We start from the raw sequence: 15,430 nt of genomic DNA on the forward strand, positions 1-15,430 counted from the left end.
GTACTGTTTTATTATTACAGAGAAAAAGGAAATCAGTTTTAAAAATCTGAATTATTTGATTAAAATGGAGTCCATAGGAGACGGGCTTTCCGTAATTCCGAACTGCTAAACAAAAATGTAAATAAATTAAAAACTGAAGACCTATTGCAAATTGTCTCAGAAAATGATTTTCTATATCATACTAAAAGTTTACTCAAAGGTCAACAAACCCTTTAAGATTATCTTATGAACATAAAATGATCTTTCATATAGTAAAGGAAATGATGGGCCAAGGATTTGAATATTTAAGCAAGGCACTTTATCTTAGATCTCCTTGTATTCAAAGATTATTTTCATCAAAATTACAATTTTGGAGTCACCATGGCAACAATGTAGCTACAGCAAATGCAGCTGCTCCCATTCATCTTTACTCGTAAGAAAACGCATTAAATTATATTTGCCACCAATCTTCTTGGTCAGACTTCCTAAAGCAATCAGATCTGTCTCCCCGGCTGAGCTTTGTGGCATTTGCTTGATGTTCACCATTAAACTGCTCTGAGATTTACTATATTGATGATTTGTGAAGAACCAGCGATAGTAAGGAAAAAACCCTGAAACCTGAGAAATAAATCCTCTGAAAGGTACTATAGGCACGCAAAGACTTTTTATTGGTCGGGTCACTGGTCCATGATTGTTGGGGTATAATTTGAGCTCCTGCAAATGACCATGATACTAACAGAGGGGCCGGTGGTACAGCACAGTGTGCCTAGCTGTGTTTCTGAAATAATGGTTATGGTCTCTAGTTATTTCTAAGTGTCTTTTCCACTAATTGAACAATTATAGAGAAATACTTCTACTATACTTCCTATGGCTAGAATGCAATTTGTTCTATATTCCATACTCATAGGAGATATAGACATAATTTCCAGAAGACAAAGGGCTGGTGCATTCCATAATGTGGCTGGGGTTTCATGCAGATTGGGGGTTAGATTTTAATCAAAAGGGAAACTATAAAATGCAAATTCTTTTATAGGAGAGTGACGGCTCATCAACTAAACTATCTTTGGCTGATGGTGAAATATCTTCTAAATTAAATTCTTAGCAGCCTGAGTTGACTTTTGCTGCTGTTCAACTGATAGCTGGTATAGAGAGCAAACGGTGCTTATGTTTCCTGACCATGACTTTTATAAAATGAATATTTTCTTTGCACAGCTTTGTAACACAGATGTAAAGGGAAGCTTCAAGGTAACTAAGTAATGTGAGTAAAATATAGAAGGCAGAGATAAATATTCCAGTAAATGCAGGACTTTTCACACCTTTTTTAGGGGTTGTGCACAATTTTTTGACATCTATGGAAAATGTCTTGGTTGGTCTAGCTCACTGTATTCAGGAGTCAGAGAATCAGTAGTCCTATCAATTTCCCAAGAGAGGTTTGCAGAAACACCATCTCTGCTGCCTGGAAGTAGATTGACTGAGCTTAGTCAAATAATATAGCACCCACTCATATTTATAAAGGCTAATATAGAGAAAAGGAATGACCTGTGTACACAGTGATTCATGTATTTATATTTGTTTAAGGAAAACAAGATAACAGGGCATAAATTTCTTGAAATGAATATAATATATGGGACATGTATAGCACAGTGAAGCATTACAGTATTTGAAAGCATAAAAAGACATCTTTGTATTCTGATTTTTAAGAAAATCACTTATTTACCCGAGAGGCCAGCAAACATCAATGCTGTGTACCCATGTTCATGTTCATTACAGTTGACATCTGCTCCATGTTGCAATAAAAGTTTGCACATATCCACCTTTCCTTTGTAGGCTGCATGCATAAGAGGAGTCATTCCGTGCTGCAAAGGAATAAGCAGGAACCTTACTTTTATTTCATAGCTTTGTGATCATATGAAAAAAGGTTTTAAAACCACCATCTGTGTTTACAAATGGCAGTTTATTAGCAGGCAGTGGGTACATGGTAATATAGAGAATCAAGCAGGCAGGGGCCAATCAATATTCTCTTTTTTTTTTTTACAAAGCAATAAGATGGTTACCGTGCAGAAACATTTTGAAAGCATTTCATCCTTAAATGAGAAGGAAATGTAAAACTAAGTAAGCTTTATCAGAAAGGTCTATGAAATACAGCCATAAGCACTCACAGAAATGCTGCACTCTATCAAAAGAAACATAGGATTTCTTGTCTCCTTTTTTCCTGTGCCAGAGTCTGTGCAGCTCTCTCCTATCTCCTGCTCCCCCCTCCCATAAGAATGCTAAGCACTCCCTTCCCTCTTAGGAATGTGGATCTAAGCCATACAGCAGGAAGTTTGCTTATAGTCTTACAAATGCGCATGTACAGGGGTCTTCATACAGGGGTCTTGCTTGGCATTATGGGAATTTTGTTTACAGAGCTCAGTGGGTTTTTTTTTCCTGTGAGGCTTCTGATCATCTGAACGGGAGAAATAAGGGCACTATTGAGAGAACTGAAGGTATGCTGGTAGCTTGAGATTAACTATTTATTAGCCTTTCCTTCTCCTTTAACAGGGCTATAAAATATGTCTGCAGCCCCGACAACATATTAACTGTCCTCACCTTCTCATTTAGTCCCCTGAAAAAATATGCACTTCTTGAATACAAACATGCCCCTTTAGCTTCAGCAATGCATACGTAAAAGTTGACACATGGCATCCATTGGACTGCTGGCACAACTAAATAAGCAAAATGCACATTAGCCATTTGGCTTTAGGTATGTGTCAAATGTGTTCACATTGAGTTTCAGTAAACCTTTAACACTGACAAAGGCAGACATTTATGATATCATCCGCCATTTGCTTTCATTGCCTATAAAGCATTAAAAGAATCTTGACCCTGCAATCACTGGGAACTAGAATGCTGGAATTTCCACATAAATCCTTGGCAACTGGAAGCAGTTTCATGCAATTAGTGCCTATCAGTTCTTCGCTTAAGGTCCCCATACACAGGCCGACTATAGCTGCCGATATCGGTCCCTTGGACCGATTCGGCAGCTAATCGGCCCGTGTATGGGCAGAACAGAGCGGTCTGGCCGACCGATATCTGGCCTGAAATTGGCCAGATCTCGATCGCCCAGGTTAGAAAATCCAGTCGGATCGGGGACCGCATCGGCTCGTTGATGCGGTCCCCGAACCGACTGCCCCATGGCCGCAAATGTAATCCGATCGTTTGGCACCAGGGCCAAACGATCGGATTATTTTTTTTTCAAGCCACTTGCTACACGATATCGCCCACCCGTAGGTGGGGATATCGGATGAAGATCCGCTCGCTTGGCGACATCTCCAATGGGGACCTTTATAGTGACTTTTAGAATCCTTATCGTGTCCTTTGTTGGTTGAAGAGAACAGATAGATATTCAGAGTTGTAGATAAACCAGTTGTGCAGTTTGATGTGCGGATTTACCCTTAGATCAGGCGGGTTAGGATTGAAATTTAGGTGACCACTGCAGGTTCAGTTTGGATGCGGGTCAGGAAGGGGAAGAATACTTTTCTGCTGCTCAGTGTTTCCCTGTCCTGAAACCTAAGGTATGCAGAGTGAAAAGACGCAGGTACAGGTTGGGTGCAGGTCCCACAATCGCAACATTTTTCAGGTTAGAGTTGGGTGTGGTTTAAGGTTTTGCGGGTAAGGATTGAGTGTGAGTCATGCAAAGACTGGCAATTTGTAGATTATGGCAAATGCCAGAGGGGCTGCTGTAAGGTGCCATAGGCAGTCACTATTTAGTGAACTGATGGGGGGCTGTTTGGGCCTCTATGTGCTTAAAATGCCAGGGCCTATTTTGAATTCCAGTCTGGACCTGGTGTGCGTTGAGTTTTACCTTACCCGCACATTACTAATATGATACAGAGTGGAAGTCCCATGATTAGTCCCTTTCCTCCTATTTCTACATTTTTGTAGAGGTACACTATTTGGTTAGGTTGCATGTGTTAAAATGTAAAAATCCAGTACAGGTATAGGACCCATTATCCAGAATGCTCGGGACCAAGGGTATTCCGGATAAGAGATCTTTCTGTAATTGGATCTCCATACCTTAAGTCTACTAAAATATCAATAAAACATTAATTAAATCCCATAGGATTGTTTTGCATCCAATAAGGATTACTTATATTTTAGTTGGGATCAATTACAAGGTACTGTTTTATTACTATAGAGAAAAAGGAAATCAGTTTTAAAATTTTATATTATTTAATTAAAATTGAGTCTATGGGAGACGGGCTTTCCGTATTTCAGAGCTTTCTGGATAATGGGTTTCCGGATAAGGGATCCCATACCTGTAGAAATCAAAACTACATTTTACATTACACTGGCTAACAACGGCTTGGGGCATCACCAGCACAGCATAACAAGAACCCAAATGTACCATTAATATAAGCTGTGATTTTTCTGTCGGATTAAATTTAATTAGACTTTAGGATTATATGGACTGTAACATTAGATGCAGCTTTTATGGCGTGATAAAGTCAGTTAGCAATAAACTACTTTAGAAATCCCAACCATAAAAGATCAAGTTGTACCAGAGGCGAGCAGAAAAAATCGGAGGGATTACAGAGAAGAAGCAAGACATTCTTCACCACAGAAAGAGTTTTAAATCATTTAATAAAGCATGCAATGAAAACATATGAGGCAAGGCAACATTAAACATCACTTGATGCTAGTTTTTTTATTTATTTGGTTGTGTGAAGAGACAAACTGGAGTTAAAGGTTTACCTGATGATAGGGTGGCAAGCTTGCTCTAAATGAGGAACAGGGTTTGTTTTAGGACAGGATGACTATTAACACCATAAAGAATTGCATTTTATTTAAATGCAATCTGTTCCTTTAAAAAGTATGAACAAATACCATTTTCATATGCCAAACACCAGCTGCAAAACAGTTCTTCTCTTTCTGCATCATTTAAAATTCTGGCAGAGGAGGTGGGACTAAAACATTGATGTTACAAATTGTAACAACTTCTCAACAGCTTTTTAGACAGCACACAGGAACTATACAACCCACAATGCATTGCACAGTGATGTTCCTTTACTTATTGACATCAAGTGTGCAGGGAATTGTTGGATTTGAGAATGCAGCCGGAGGACAATATACTACTGTTACACTTTATTTGAGTCTCAAAGTAATTGTTTCAAACCATATTATTGCATTAAAAAAAGACTTTTCAAGAAGCTTAAGTTGTGTCTGGGTGCGATCAGGAGAGGAAGGTCAGCTGGGGAATGCCAGCACCGGCCCAATCTGACCCTGAAGACAACTTGTGGGGCACAAGCAAATTTTCTACCCCACAGGTGTGTAAAGACAGAAACAACCCCAAGCTTTGCTTCTATACAGTTGCCCAGAGCACACTGAGCATGTGCAGGGTCACTGACTAACAAAATAAAAAATGGTAAGCCCAGTGAAAACTCTAAAATTCTGGATCATTACTCTTATAGAGGTGTTTAACATTTTGGCTGGTGCAAAGGGAGGGAGTTCTTAGCATTCTTGTGGGAGGGAGGAGTGAGGAGAGGAGAGAACTGCCCAGACTCAGGCCCCAGGAATGAAGGATTTTTCTGAGAGAGAAAGTCAGATACCCTAAGAATATGTTTACAAAAAAAAAAGAGAGACAAGAAATCCTGTGTTTCTTTTGATAGAGGAATCAGTGCAGTGTTTCTGTGAGTGCTTATGGCTGTATTTACATAGACCTTTCTGATAAAGCTTACTTAGTTTTTGCCTTCCCTTCTTTAAAACACTGACATAGTCCTTTAAAGTACAATAAAAGTTTAGCACACATACACAATCTTACAGAAAATTCATGTTCCATTTAGGGCAGTGGTGTTATGCCACTGTGGTGCGATTCCATATGATTTCATAAGGACAGCACTGCTGTATTTGTTATGACACCAGAAGGGATGCAGCCATTACTGTGCTACTGAGTAAATTAGTCAATTTCACTATGGCAACAAAACACCCTGTATGCCATTGCACAATATGCACATGTAATGGCTGCAGTGCCATAAATTAACATTCTAAATTAACTGATTAATTTTTAGTGATTTATGGAAATGTAACAGAGGATAACACCAAGACATCTGCTAAAATGCAGAAAGAGAGAAGACTTGCTGCATTGCAATGGTGTTAGAACTACAAAACCCAAAGGAAATCAAATACTAACATTTACATTTAGTCAGCATGCAGAAGTGTGAATTGTATTTATGCTTCAAGGTTTGTACACACAGTCTTTTTAACTAAGCTGTTTAATATTACGATGAGGCCTTTGTTTTTCTATTCAGCAGTTTGATTATTTCAGAGGCTAATCTTTATTGAAGGATATTGGAGTCTGGAGTGGAAATAAAATGTATATTTCTTGCATCATTTTTATATACCTCCCAACATTTTGAAAATGGAAAGAGGGACAGAAAGAAATCCTGCGCGCAGTGCGGCAAAGTTTTTTGACCACGCCCATTTTTGCAACCTCGCCCCCTAAATACCACTCCATTTGACTAAATTTGGCAGGTTAAAGTTTGAACACATTTCTGCTTATTGCCCTTTAAGCTGCGAGTCTCAGTTCCCCCAAGAGACCAGTTTAGCTTATTAGTTACAATTGTATCTCAGTGCAGGTGTGGCTTGTTAGGCTTGTAGGGTTCTCTGCCAAAAGCTACTTTTTAGTTAATTGTGAAAAACAATGTAGCTAAGTGCAACTGAAGCTTGTTTAACTTTCTGGGCTCTCTGCCAAAAGCTATTTTTTAGTAAATTTGTATCTTTTTAGCTTCAGTGCAGGAGATCAAAGGGAAATGAGGGACTTTTCAGCAAGAATCCGGGACTGCGGGATGAGCCATCAAAAGAGGGACTGTCCCGTGAAAATCGGGACAGTTGGGAGCTATGTTTTTAGCAAACGCTTTGTGTGCCCATGGACACCAAGAGGTATAGTTTTTCAAGAGATAGCAATAGCCCTTACCTCATCCAAACAGTTAACACGGACATCCTTGCTCCCTAAAAGTCTCCTAGTCTCTTGAATATTCCCTGTTGATTATAACAGTATAAAAGGCAGTTATAAATGGCACATTAATCATCACATATAATTTTACAGGAGAAAAAAAAATAAATATTATTGTATATTCATTAATTACATGTAACAAAAAAATTAAATGTTGTAAAACTCACACAAAGAAGACTCTGACTGTCAAGTTTATTACCAGGACTAAAAAATAGTATCTCTCTTGGACATTGCAGTTTAGTATTTCTTTTGCCATAATAACTCCATTATACCTTATTTTCAGTTGTTGTTAAAACAAACTGCATAACAGTCATAATCTTATGTTTTCTAAATACTAGTTGAATTCTTTTACAGACAGGGGAACTATCCCTATAAAACATCACAGCGCATATCAGGTTTGAGTAAAAATCTAATAACAGATTGGGCAAAGGTTCTGCACACATACAAACACAGTAGCCATTCACAGGAATAAATATTTTACTGATCTCTACCACAACCTTCATGTAAAACACCATCACCAGCAAAAAACCCACCTAAAACTTGGACATTTATAGCCAAAAGTTTATTTGTAGGTGTTTTATCAACATATACAGACTTTATATGATTAAAAAATAAAAAGATAACTATTTTACAATTTTTTTAAGAACACATACAATATACAGGGTACTACTAGCAATACTTTCATTATAAGGAACAGGGGAAAATAGGAGAACAGAGGTGATTGTGTAAATCCACACCACTTATTGCTGTTTGTGGTGAATAGTTAAAGTATCTTTTCTTCAGCTGAGTAGTCCCCTGGCTGTAGTACAGTACGTTCAGAAATCACAAATTTTTTGAGCCGAAAGTATTGTTAAAACTTGATAAATTAGAGTTTAAACGGATGTTTAAATGAAATACCAAATAGGAATTGCTCCAGCAACCATTTTGGGAGCATTGGTGCTCATTCTTGGAAAACAATAATGTGTTTAAGTTTCACTTAAAAACAATGAGCTGATTAACTTCTTGAAAAATTGTCAAGGACAGGCTGTCATTGACTATTCTATTCCTCTACTGTTCTAAGCCTCCATAGGACTCAATGGTATTAGACAGATCAAACCTGCCCAAGTGTTTTGCCAAAAAAAGTTAACTAAACTCTTATAAATCACAAATTTTGGGAGTTGTTTTCGAAAAACAATATTGGAAAAATCGAGTACTGGCGAAAACCTATTTGTAAATCTCAAAAATATCTAAAAGCAGAAAAAAAAATTGACTATACTCAAAATGTTAATTTACTCTGCAGTTTGCATGTTTCTGCATTCTTTCCAAAAAGCATGATCTATGTGAATTAAACACCTTTTGTTTTACAGGGCTTTCTGAACCGCACAATGACTATGTATTATCTATAGTTCTACTAGTCATCATCAATTGGGAAAGATTTTGTTTAAACAATAGATAAAGGATGTCTGCACCCTTTCAAGGTTTTCAGTTGCCCTCTAGTGGATAAATTAACAATGAAGTACAGAAATCTACTTTTGGATTTTCCCAGCTTTAACATTTGAACTAAGTCATAATTGATCATATTCGCCTTCATGTCCACAAAAACAGGTTATTCGCTCACTTAATGAAATTGTGTATTTGTGGTTTGTGTTTCCGCCAACCAAAATCCCAGAGATAGCAGTATTATTATTAAAATAAAGGCTGTAAAATCCCCCAAGCTACCCTTTAAACTTGGGCAGAGCTTTGGCTGAGCTAGTGCTGGGATGCTGGGAGATGTACTTATACAGTAGTTGGAGCACTAACGGCTGCCAAGTCTTGCTTTAAATAACCAGAGATTCCTGGAATCATAAACAGTGAAACGTGTGGCATTTGCCAACATCACACCCCGCCCCCTTATTTCAATTTTATTTTTAATTCCCTTGTAGTTATTAGTTCTGTTGAGGGTATATTTTCCAAAAAGAAAAACAATGTTTAACCGATGAGCCTAGAGAAGGCATAGTGACATTTAAGTTCAGAACTCTGTTGTGCATTTCTAAGCCTTGGCAGCAGAAGAATACACAGAAGAGATAAACAATCCTACATTTAAAACTCCCAAGAGTTAATATAGAAGAGGATTAGCAGAGAGAGGCAGCCTGAATTTGCTATCTTCCATATCATTACACAGGCACGGCTTATCTCCCTTCTGCTCTTGTTACAATAACCAGAGATTATCTCTTTAATTATGTCTAGTGCAGCTTAGCACAAAATAAAGATTTCATATCCATTACATAAGGTTTGATACCTTACCCTCAACCTGGCCTTTTATGCTAGCACAATATAAAGGACTCTTCTATCTGGAACACAAACCTTACTCTTCATGGAACTGAAAACATGCCAAGATTAGGTTAATCTATAACATAACACAGGTGAAAGGAGAACTTCCCCTTTATGCTTGTATTTTATAGGCGCTGGTTAACTGCTTTGGTTTGTAAAGTAAATATTCTTCATTCCTGCTCCTCTCACTCTAGGTGTGTTATGCCCAAGTATCTATCTCTTGTGGTAAATCATTAGAAAAGTGACTGCTTATGTTCAGATACTGCATTAAACTATGCATAATTTGCAAGTAATTAACTTTACATTGCCACATTGGGATGGATGTGTTACATGGGAGTAGGAGAAACAATTGGTTATCTGAAAGCAGTTCTAATGTGTAGCGCTGGCTCCTTCTGAAAGCTCAGACTCAAGCACAATGCACTGAGATGGCGCCTACACACCCAATATTACAACTAAAAAAAAATACATTTGTTGGTTCAAGAATAACATTTTAAATGGTAGAGTGAATTATGTGCTATGTAAACAGTGTAATTTAGAAATAAAAAGTACACCATAAAAATGACAGAATCCCTTAAAACACATTGGGGCCGATTCACTATAGGTTGATAATGCTTATTGCATGCTTTTTTGCGTTAAAAAACATGCGATAATTAAGTCCCGATTCATCAAAGTAATTTCACATGCGTTCAGACGCATATCGCATAAGCAAAAAAACACACTATCGCAATGCGTTATTTACCTTGCATTGCGGTAATTCTCGCAATGGAAATAATACTAACGCATGATTCACAAACACATATGAAGCGTTAAATGCTAAATATCGCATTAGTCTGTGCAAATATTAACACCTACTTGGGGCAGGTGGTACTTAAAGAAAATTGTGGTTCATGAGCTTTTGGCAACACAACATGGAGTTTGCAGTGGGATTTTTTCAAGTATATGTTGGCCCTAGAGCGATGCATCCTCCAGTTTTCATTTTACATGCATAAAATCGTGCGCTAATATAGCACGCGGCAAAATATATTGCGCGCGGTGTGAAATAATGTAAGAAAACCGATCATCATGAGTTAAATAACGCAAAGAACATCGCTTCTTAATTATGACGCCTGGCCTTTTAGTGAATCGAGCGTTAAAGTGGACCTGTCACCCAGATATAAAAAGCACTATAATAAAAGTCCTTTTCAAATTAAACATGAAACACAAATTCATTTTTATATTAACACATCCAAACCTATTATAAAGGCAATTAAAAATTCCAGTTGTCAATCATATATTGCTTGCCCCACCTCTATGCCTTAGGCATAGAGGGGGGGCAGACAATAACTTTAGCTTTCCGTTCAGCACTACGTAGATGTCACTGCATTTCTCACTTTTCCCCTCCTTCCTCATCATCTAATTGTGTAGCCAGTGCATGGGCCTGGGCATCTGGTCCCCCATACTGGCACATAAACAAGATTTTGGCATGATACAAAGCTTGCCTTCATAACAGTGCCCACAAAATGGTGCCTGCCTGCTTGCTTGCTTTGACTGAGTAATTCCAAGACGGAAAGAAACAAGATTTATATCATTTATATAGAGTAAGTAAAGTTTATTTTGCTCAACTAACAATATAGAAAATAATTTGGAGTTATTTCTCAGGGTGACAGGTCCCCTTTAAGTCGCAAAAAATAAGAAGCGATAAAATTAACGCATGCTATAAATAGCGTTTGTTTTATCGACCTTTAGTAAATCAGCCCCATTATATGTCAGGGAATTCTAAGCAGAAAATGCTATTGAGGTTTGTATGTCTTTATTTGAATGGGCCAGAGGCTAACATCCTGCAGGGAACCAGTTTTTGAAACCCAGAACCTGACCTGGACCCACAGCCTGCATTTTAACCTGCTTGGACCCACTACCCAACCGGACCCAGAACTTATCAACTTATCCAGCCTTATCAACAACCTAATCCACCACCCACTGACTACCATTAAAAAGGAAGTGCTGTTGCTGCAGAACAGAAGAGAAATCATTAGGAATGGGCAGTGGTAGAAAAAAATTTTTTTAAAAAGTTTTAAGAAAAAGTAAAAGTATAAGATAATATATACAAGACCCGTATCCCGACCCACATCTATACCTACATCCGAAAATCCTACCCGCAACCCACAGGGTACATGCTTTTTTTGCAGGTAATCCGCGGGTACCCGACCAGCTGCAGGACTCTACCACAGACCTATAGGTTTATCTATAAGCATGAACAATTTATTGGAATATTGTTACCCAAGAATAGCTGTTATCTGCCCCCACTCCTACTGTATATTATGTCTTGAATGGCTGCAAAGCAGGGATGACAAAACTGCTTCTTGTAACTACACCTCAGTTATTTTCAGCTAGTCACTTACTGGGTGAGGATGATGGTATCTGTACATTATGGGTCCTATAGCTCAGACTAATGAAATTATACACAATTTAGATATCTAAGGGCACACATAAAAATATGAGGTTAATTTTACATATTGATATTTAATTAAAGGCTTATTTATTAATATCCAACATACGAAAAATGTTGAATTCCTCTTTGCACACAATTACCATTCTGTTAATTTACATCTCTGTGGACTTGGTGAAGTCCATTGCAGTGAACTGGAAAAAAATGTGCTTAGCAAGCTTTTGTAGAAACAGGAGTTAGTGCAATTGTGTAAATTACTATCATTTTATTAACTGGTTTCTAGACAAGCCTTGTATGCTCAGCTATAGAACGTTTATGAGTTGCAGAACTTTACCAGCTTTCATGCAGCAATCAGTGGTTTAAATGCATTACTGGAATGCAAATCGGGCAGATATTTGGATCGGGGACCGCATCGGCTCATTGATGAGATCTCCGAACCGACTGCGCCTATACCAAATATCGGCCACCCGTAGGTGGGGATGTGTCGCTAAGCGAGCGGATCTTGGCCACCTTTAGACCCTTGAACTGAACTTGCCAGAGAGCACGAGTAGCATGCTTTCTCCTTTTAATCTGCATTGAAATTATTCAGAAAAGCTCTTCTTTTGTACATCATGTATAAAACAAAAAACTGCGTTATTTTCCCTATTTTTGCAGACACCTATAACCTTTATCTTAATTTTAATATTGTTGTTCCAAAATTCGTGCAGGGAGTTAGCAAGTATAGGTATGTGAGGCCCAGATTAGGGGTTATTAAGTGAAAAAATATAAAGTAAGCATCAGATTGGTTACTAGTGGTGCATGAAGGGGTGGTTCACTTTTAAGTTATTTTTTTCCTAGTTCATATTTTTTTTTGTGCAAAAATATGATTTCGCAGACAGAATTATTATGTGACAAAACAGTGACAAATCCGAAATAAAAAAATATGCCATCTAAAAGCTGGGGTTCAGGGTTCTTTTTTTTTTTTTTTTATTTCATTTGTGCAACAATACAATTTATCCACATTTTTTTTTATTTTTTTTATTTGTGCTTCTCCAATTCACATTTTCTAATAAATGACTTTGTGACTTTTATTACAGCCACCACTGAGTATACAAATGCCTTGGCTACCAGATTTTAGGAAGTGTCTTACCTAATAAATAACACGTTAATGAGCAGTTATATTGCACTGCTGCAAAGACACACCTGTGCTTAAAGGGAGAAGTTCAAAGTTCATTAAAAATGTATTTTCAGTATGAAGTAGAAAATGACATAGTAAGACACTTTGAAATGTATCTTTATAATTAGAGTTCTAATTATGTAAGTGTGTGTCTTTGGCAGTTTGGTGTAAATCCCTGTCTGGCTTCATGCATCACTGCCCCTAGCAACCATGCAAAGATGACAATTAGACAGCACCAGGCATCAGAAACATCTAAGCCGGAATATGATGAGCTACAAAATATTATTGTTGTTATAAGCACAGTGTTAGCTGGCAATCTGCTGATGCCACTCATTGTGATCATTGCAGTGAGCCTGTGCTGTCTAGCTGGGCCATCATTCCATGAGTTTCATTAAGGGCTGCTCACTGTAGAGACCAGTACACAAAGTATCTTTCTGAGTCCCCAGCTGTTCAGCCATTCTAACAGGCAAACTCTATGTATGTAATGTTAGGGATGTGGCTGTCGGCAGAACGGATACAATGTAACCACCCCACATTACTATAACTATTATTATTACATGGTTCCTTCCCAGCACACAGTGGGCTTGTCCTGTCAGTGAGGGAAGCTGAGGGGAAGCGAGGGGGTTGCAGATCGGATATAATCCCTGGGTGATGCACTGAATAGGCCAAACCAGGCACCCTGCTTGCGGCCCATAACAAACTTCCTACCCCAATCGGCCATGTAGGGCCCAGTCTGTAAGACACGCACTGCACGCCCTTTAACCTGTTGCTTTAGCACAAGCACCCAGCCCTGAGTTGTGCTTGCACTGCCGGCATGTTACCCACCTTGGGAGATGTGTGTGAGCAGCTGCCTCTCCTCCTCTGTCAGCTCTCCTTTCCTGGGAGCCATGTCGCAGCCTCCGCTTTCGTAGCACTACTACAAGGGTTTAAGGGAGCTAAGTGCTGTGAAGTAATACTGAGGCTACACTGAGCTGTAATACCTTCTCACCGTCTCAGAACCTATACAGCTTCCACCATCACAACTCCTGGCAACAGCGCTGCTCCCTGGCACAAACCACTCTACACCCTCTCAATAAAATCCCCTGTTTTATCTCCACATACATGCACGACAATACGTAGGACTAGAAAACACACGCTGGCAACATTGAGAGTGGGACGCAGCTTGTCTAAGCATGTAAGCTGCACATACGTCAAAATGCTTCCCCCTATCGCCAACACAGTTGGTTCGTTCCATCTCGGGCTCCGCGCACTGCTGCTGACTAGCGGTAGGAGTTAGTCCGAGAAGAGACTGCCCTTCAGCCAGTGTCCTACTGTCTGCTTGTGTCTGTGTGTCTGTCTGTGTGACAGCGGAGCCACCCGAGCAGCAATACAGGTAAGTTCTATCTGCCATATGTATACATCGGGTTTAGCGGGGAGAGTGGAAGCATGGCACCACAATGGAACATGAGCAGCCGGCAGATACACTTGTCTGAAGTGCAGTGTGGAGGCATGCAGTATCCAGGCACAGACACGCTGTATGCACTGACAGCTCCACTACACTCACTATTAGTACACATACACTGCTGCACTCATCCCTACTATTACTGCTACATACATCAGTAGTCACTATCATACAACTACTGCATTCATTGGGACTTATTCTTGCTCATAAACACAACTGCTACACTCATCCATGCTATTACATATACACATATCTGCTACATTCATTGGTACTTGCTACTGCCCTTATGGACAATTACACATACACCTGCTACACTTATTGGTTCTTACTGTTATACATACATGCAACCATTGCATTTATTTGTACTCACCATTACACATACACCTGCTACATTTATTGTTACTCACTGTTGCCGTACACACAACTGCTACACTCATCAGTACTAACAATTACACATAAACACAACTGCTATTGGCACTCACTGTTATACTCATCAAAACTCACTGTAATATATTCACTTTCTGCTACAAACACACAATTGCTACACTCATCAGTACTAACAATTACACATACACACAACTGCTATCCATATTGGTACTCAATATTATACTCACGAGTACTCACTGTAATATATTCACTTTCTGCTACAAACACACAATTGCTACACTCACCAGTACTTGCTGTTCTGAATATACACAACAGATACAAGCATTGGTACTCACAACAACACATACACTTTCTGCTACTTTCACCAATACACACTATGGCACATGCACTCCCTGTTATAGGGAGAATAGTGCTATAATGAACAAATCTAAGTTACAAGGGTTCATACACTGGCAAGGGATACAGTGTTAGTGCATTACAACGGGGAGACATGCATTCCCGTATTATCCTTGAATTTTCTTATATTCCTTTGCAGTCCCTAATCTACATTTGCATACCTTAATGAAGATGAAATTCTTTCACTTTGTGATCATATAAGTGGATTTGATGCTGAATGCTCTTTGTGGTGTGAAGGCAATTGTTGTCGCTTAAGCCATGCACTGTGATTAGGAAATGTTTGAAATCTGTACCTATCAATATCTTCACCAAGCCCCTGCTGCTGTTGCTGCACACACGCATGTTTACAGTATTATAGCCTGTTGC

General features: G+C 38.8%; 2 protein-coding genes across 5 annotated transcripts in view; one reads left to right on the plus strand and one right to left on the minus strand.

Annotated features, from left to right (window-relative positions):
* Positions 1-13,931, minus strand: part of ankmy2 (ankyrin repeat and MYND domain containing 2) — a 30,595-nt gene extending 16,664 nt beyond the window's left edge. Inside the window, exons 1-3 of one of the 4 annotated variants that reach the window (XM_031903806.1) lie at positions 13,666-13,931; positions 6,932-6,996; positions 1,697-1,835 (exon numbers count right to left, since the gene is read on the minus strand). In XM_031903806.1, the coding sequence (XP_031759666.1) occupies positions 1,697-1,835; positions 6,932-6,996; positions 13,666-13,729 (268 nt within the window). In that variant the 5' untranslated portion in view covers positions 13,730-13,931. The remainder of the gene's footprint in view (positions 1-1,696; positions 1,836-6,931; positions 6,997-13,665) is intronic. The other 3 variants (XM_031903805.1, XM_004915416.4, XM_002933303.5) reach the window with 3 other exon arrangements.
* Positions 13,932-14,106: 175 nt separating this feature from the next.
* The window catches only part of bzw2 (basic leucine zipper and W2 domains 2), a 52,468-nt gene continuing 51,144 nt past the window's right edge, over positions 14,107-15,430 (plus strand). Inside the window, exon 1 of the mRNA XM_002933293.2 lies at positions 14,107-14,212. The gene's annotated coding sequence lies outside the window, so the exon portion shown is untranslated. The remainder of the gene's footprint in view (positions 14,213-15,430) is intronic.

The sequence above is a fragment of the Xenopus tropicalis genome, chromosome 6 (genome assembly GCF_000004195.4).
Source record: "Xenopus tropicalis strain Nigerian chromosome 6, UCB_Xtro_10.0, whole genome shotgun sequence".
NCBI lineage: Eukaryota > Metazoa > Chordata > Amphibia > Anura > Pipidae > Xenopus > Xenopus tropicalis.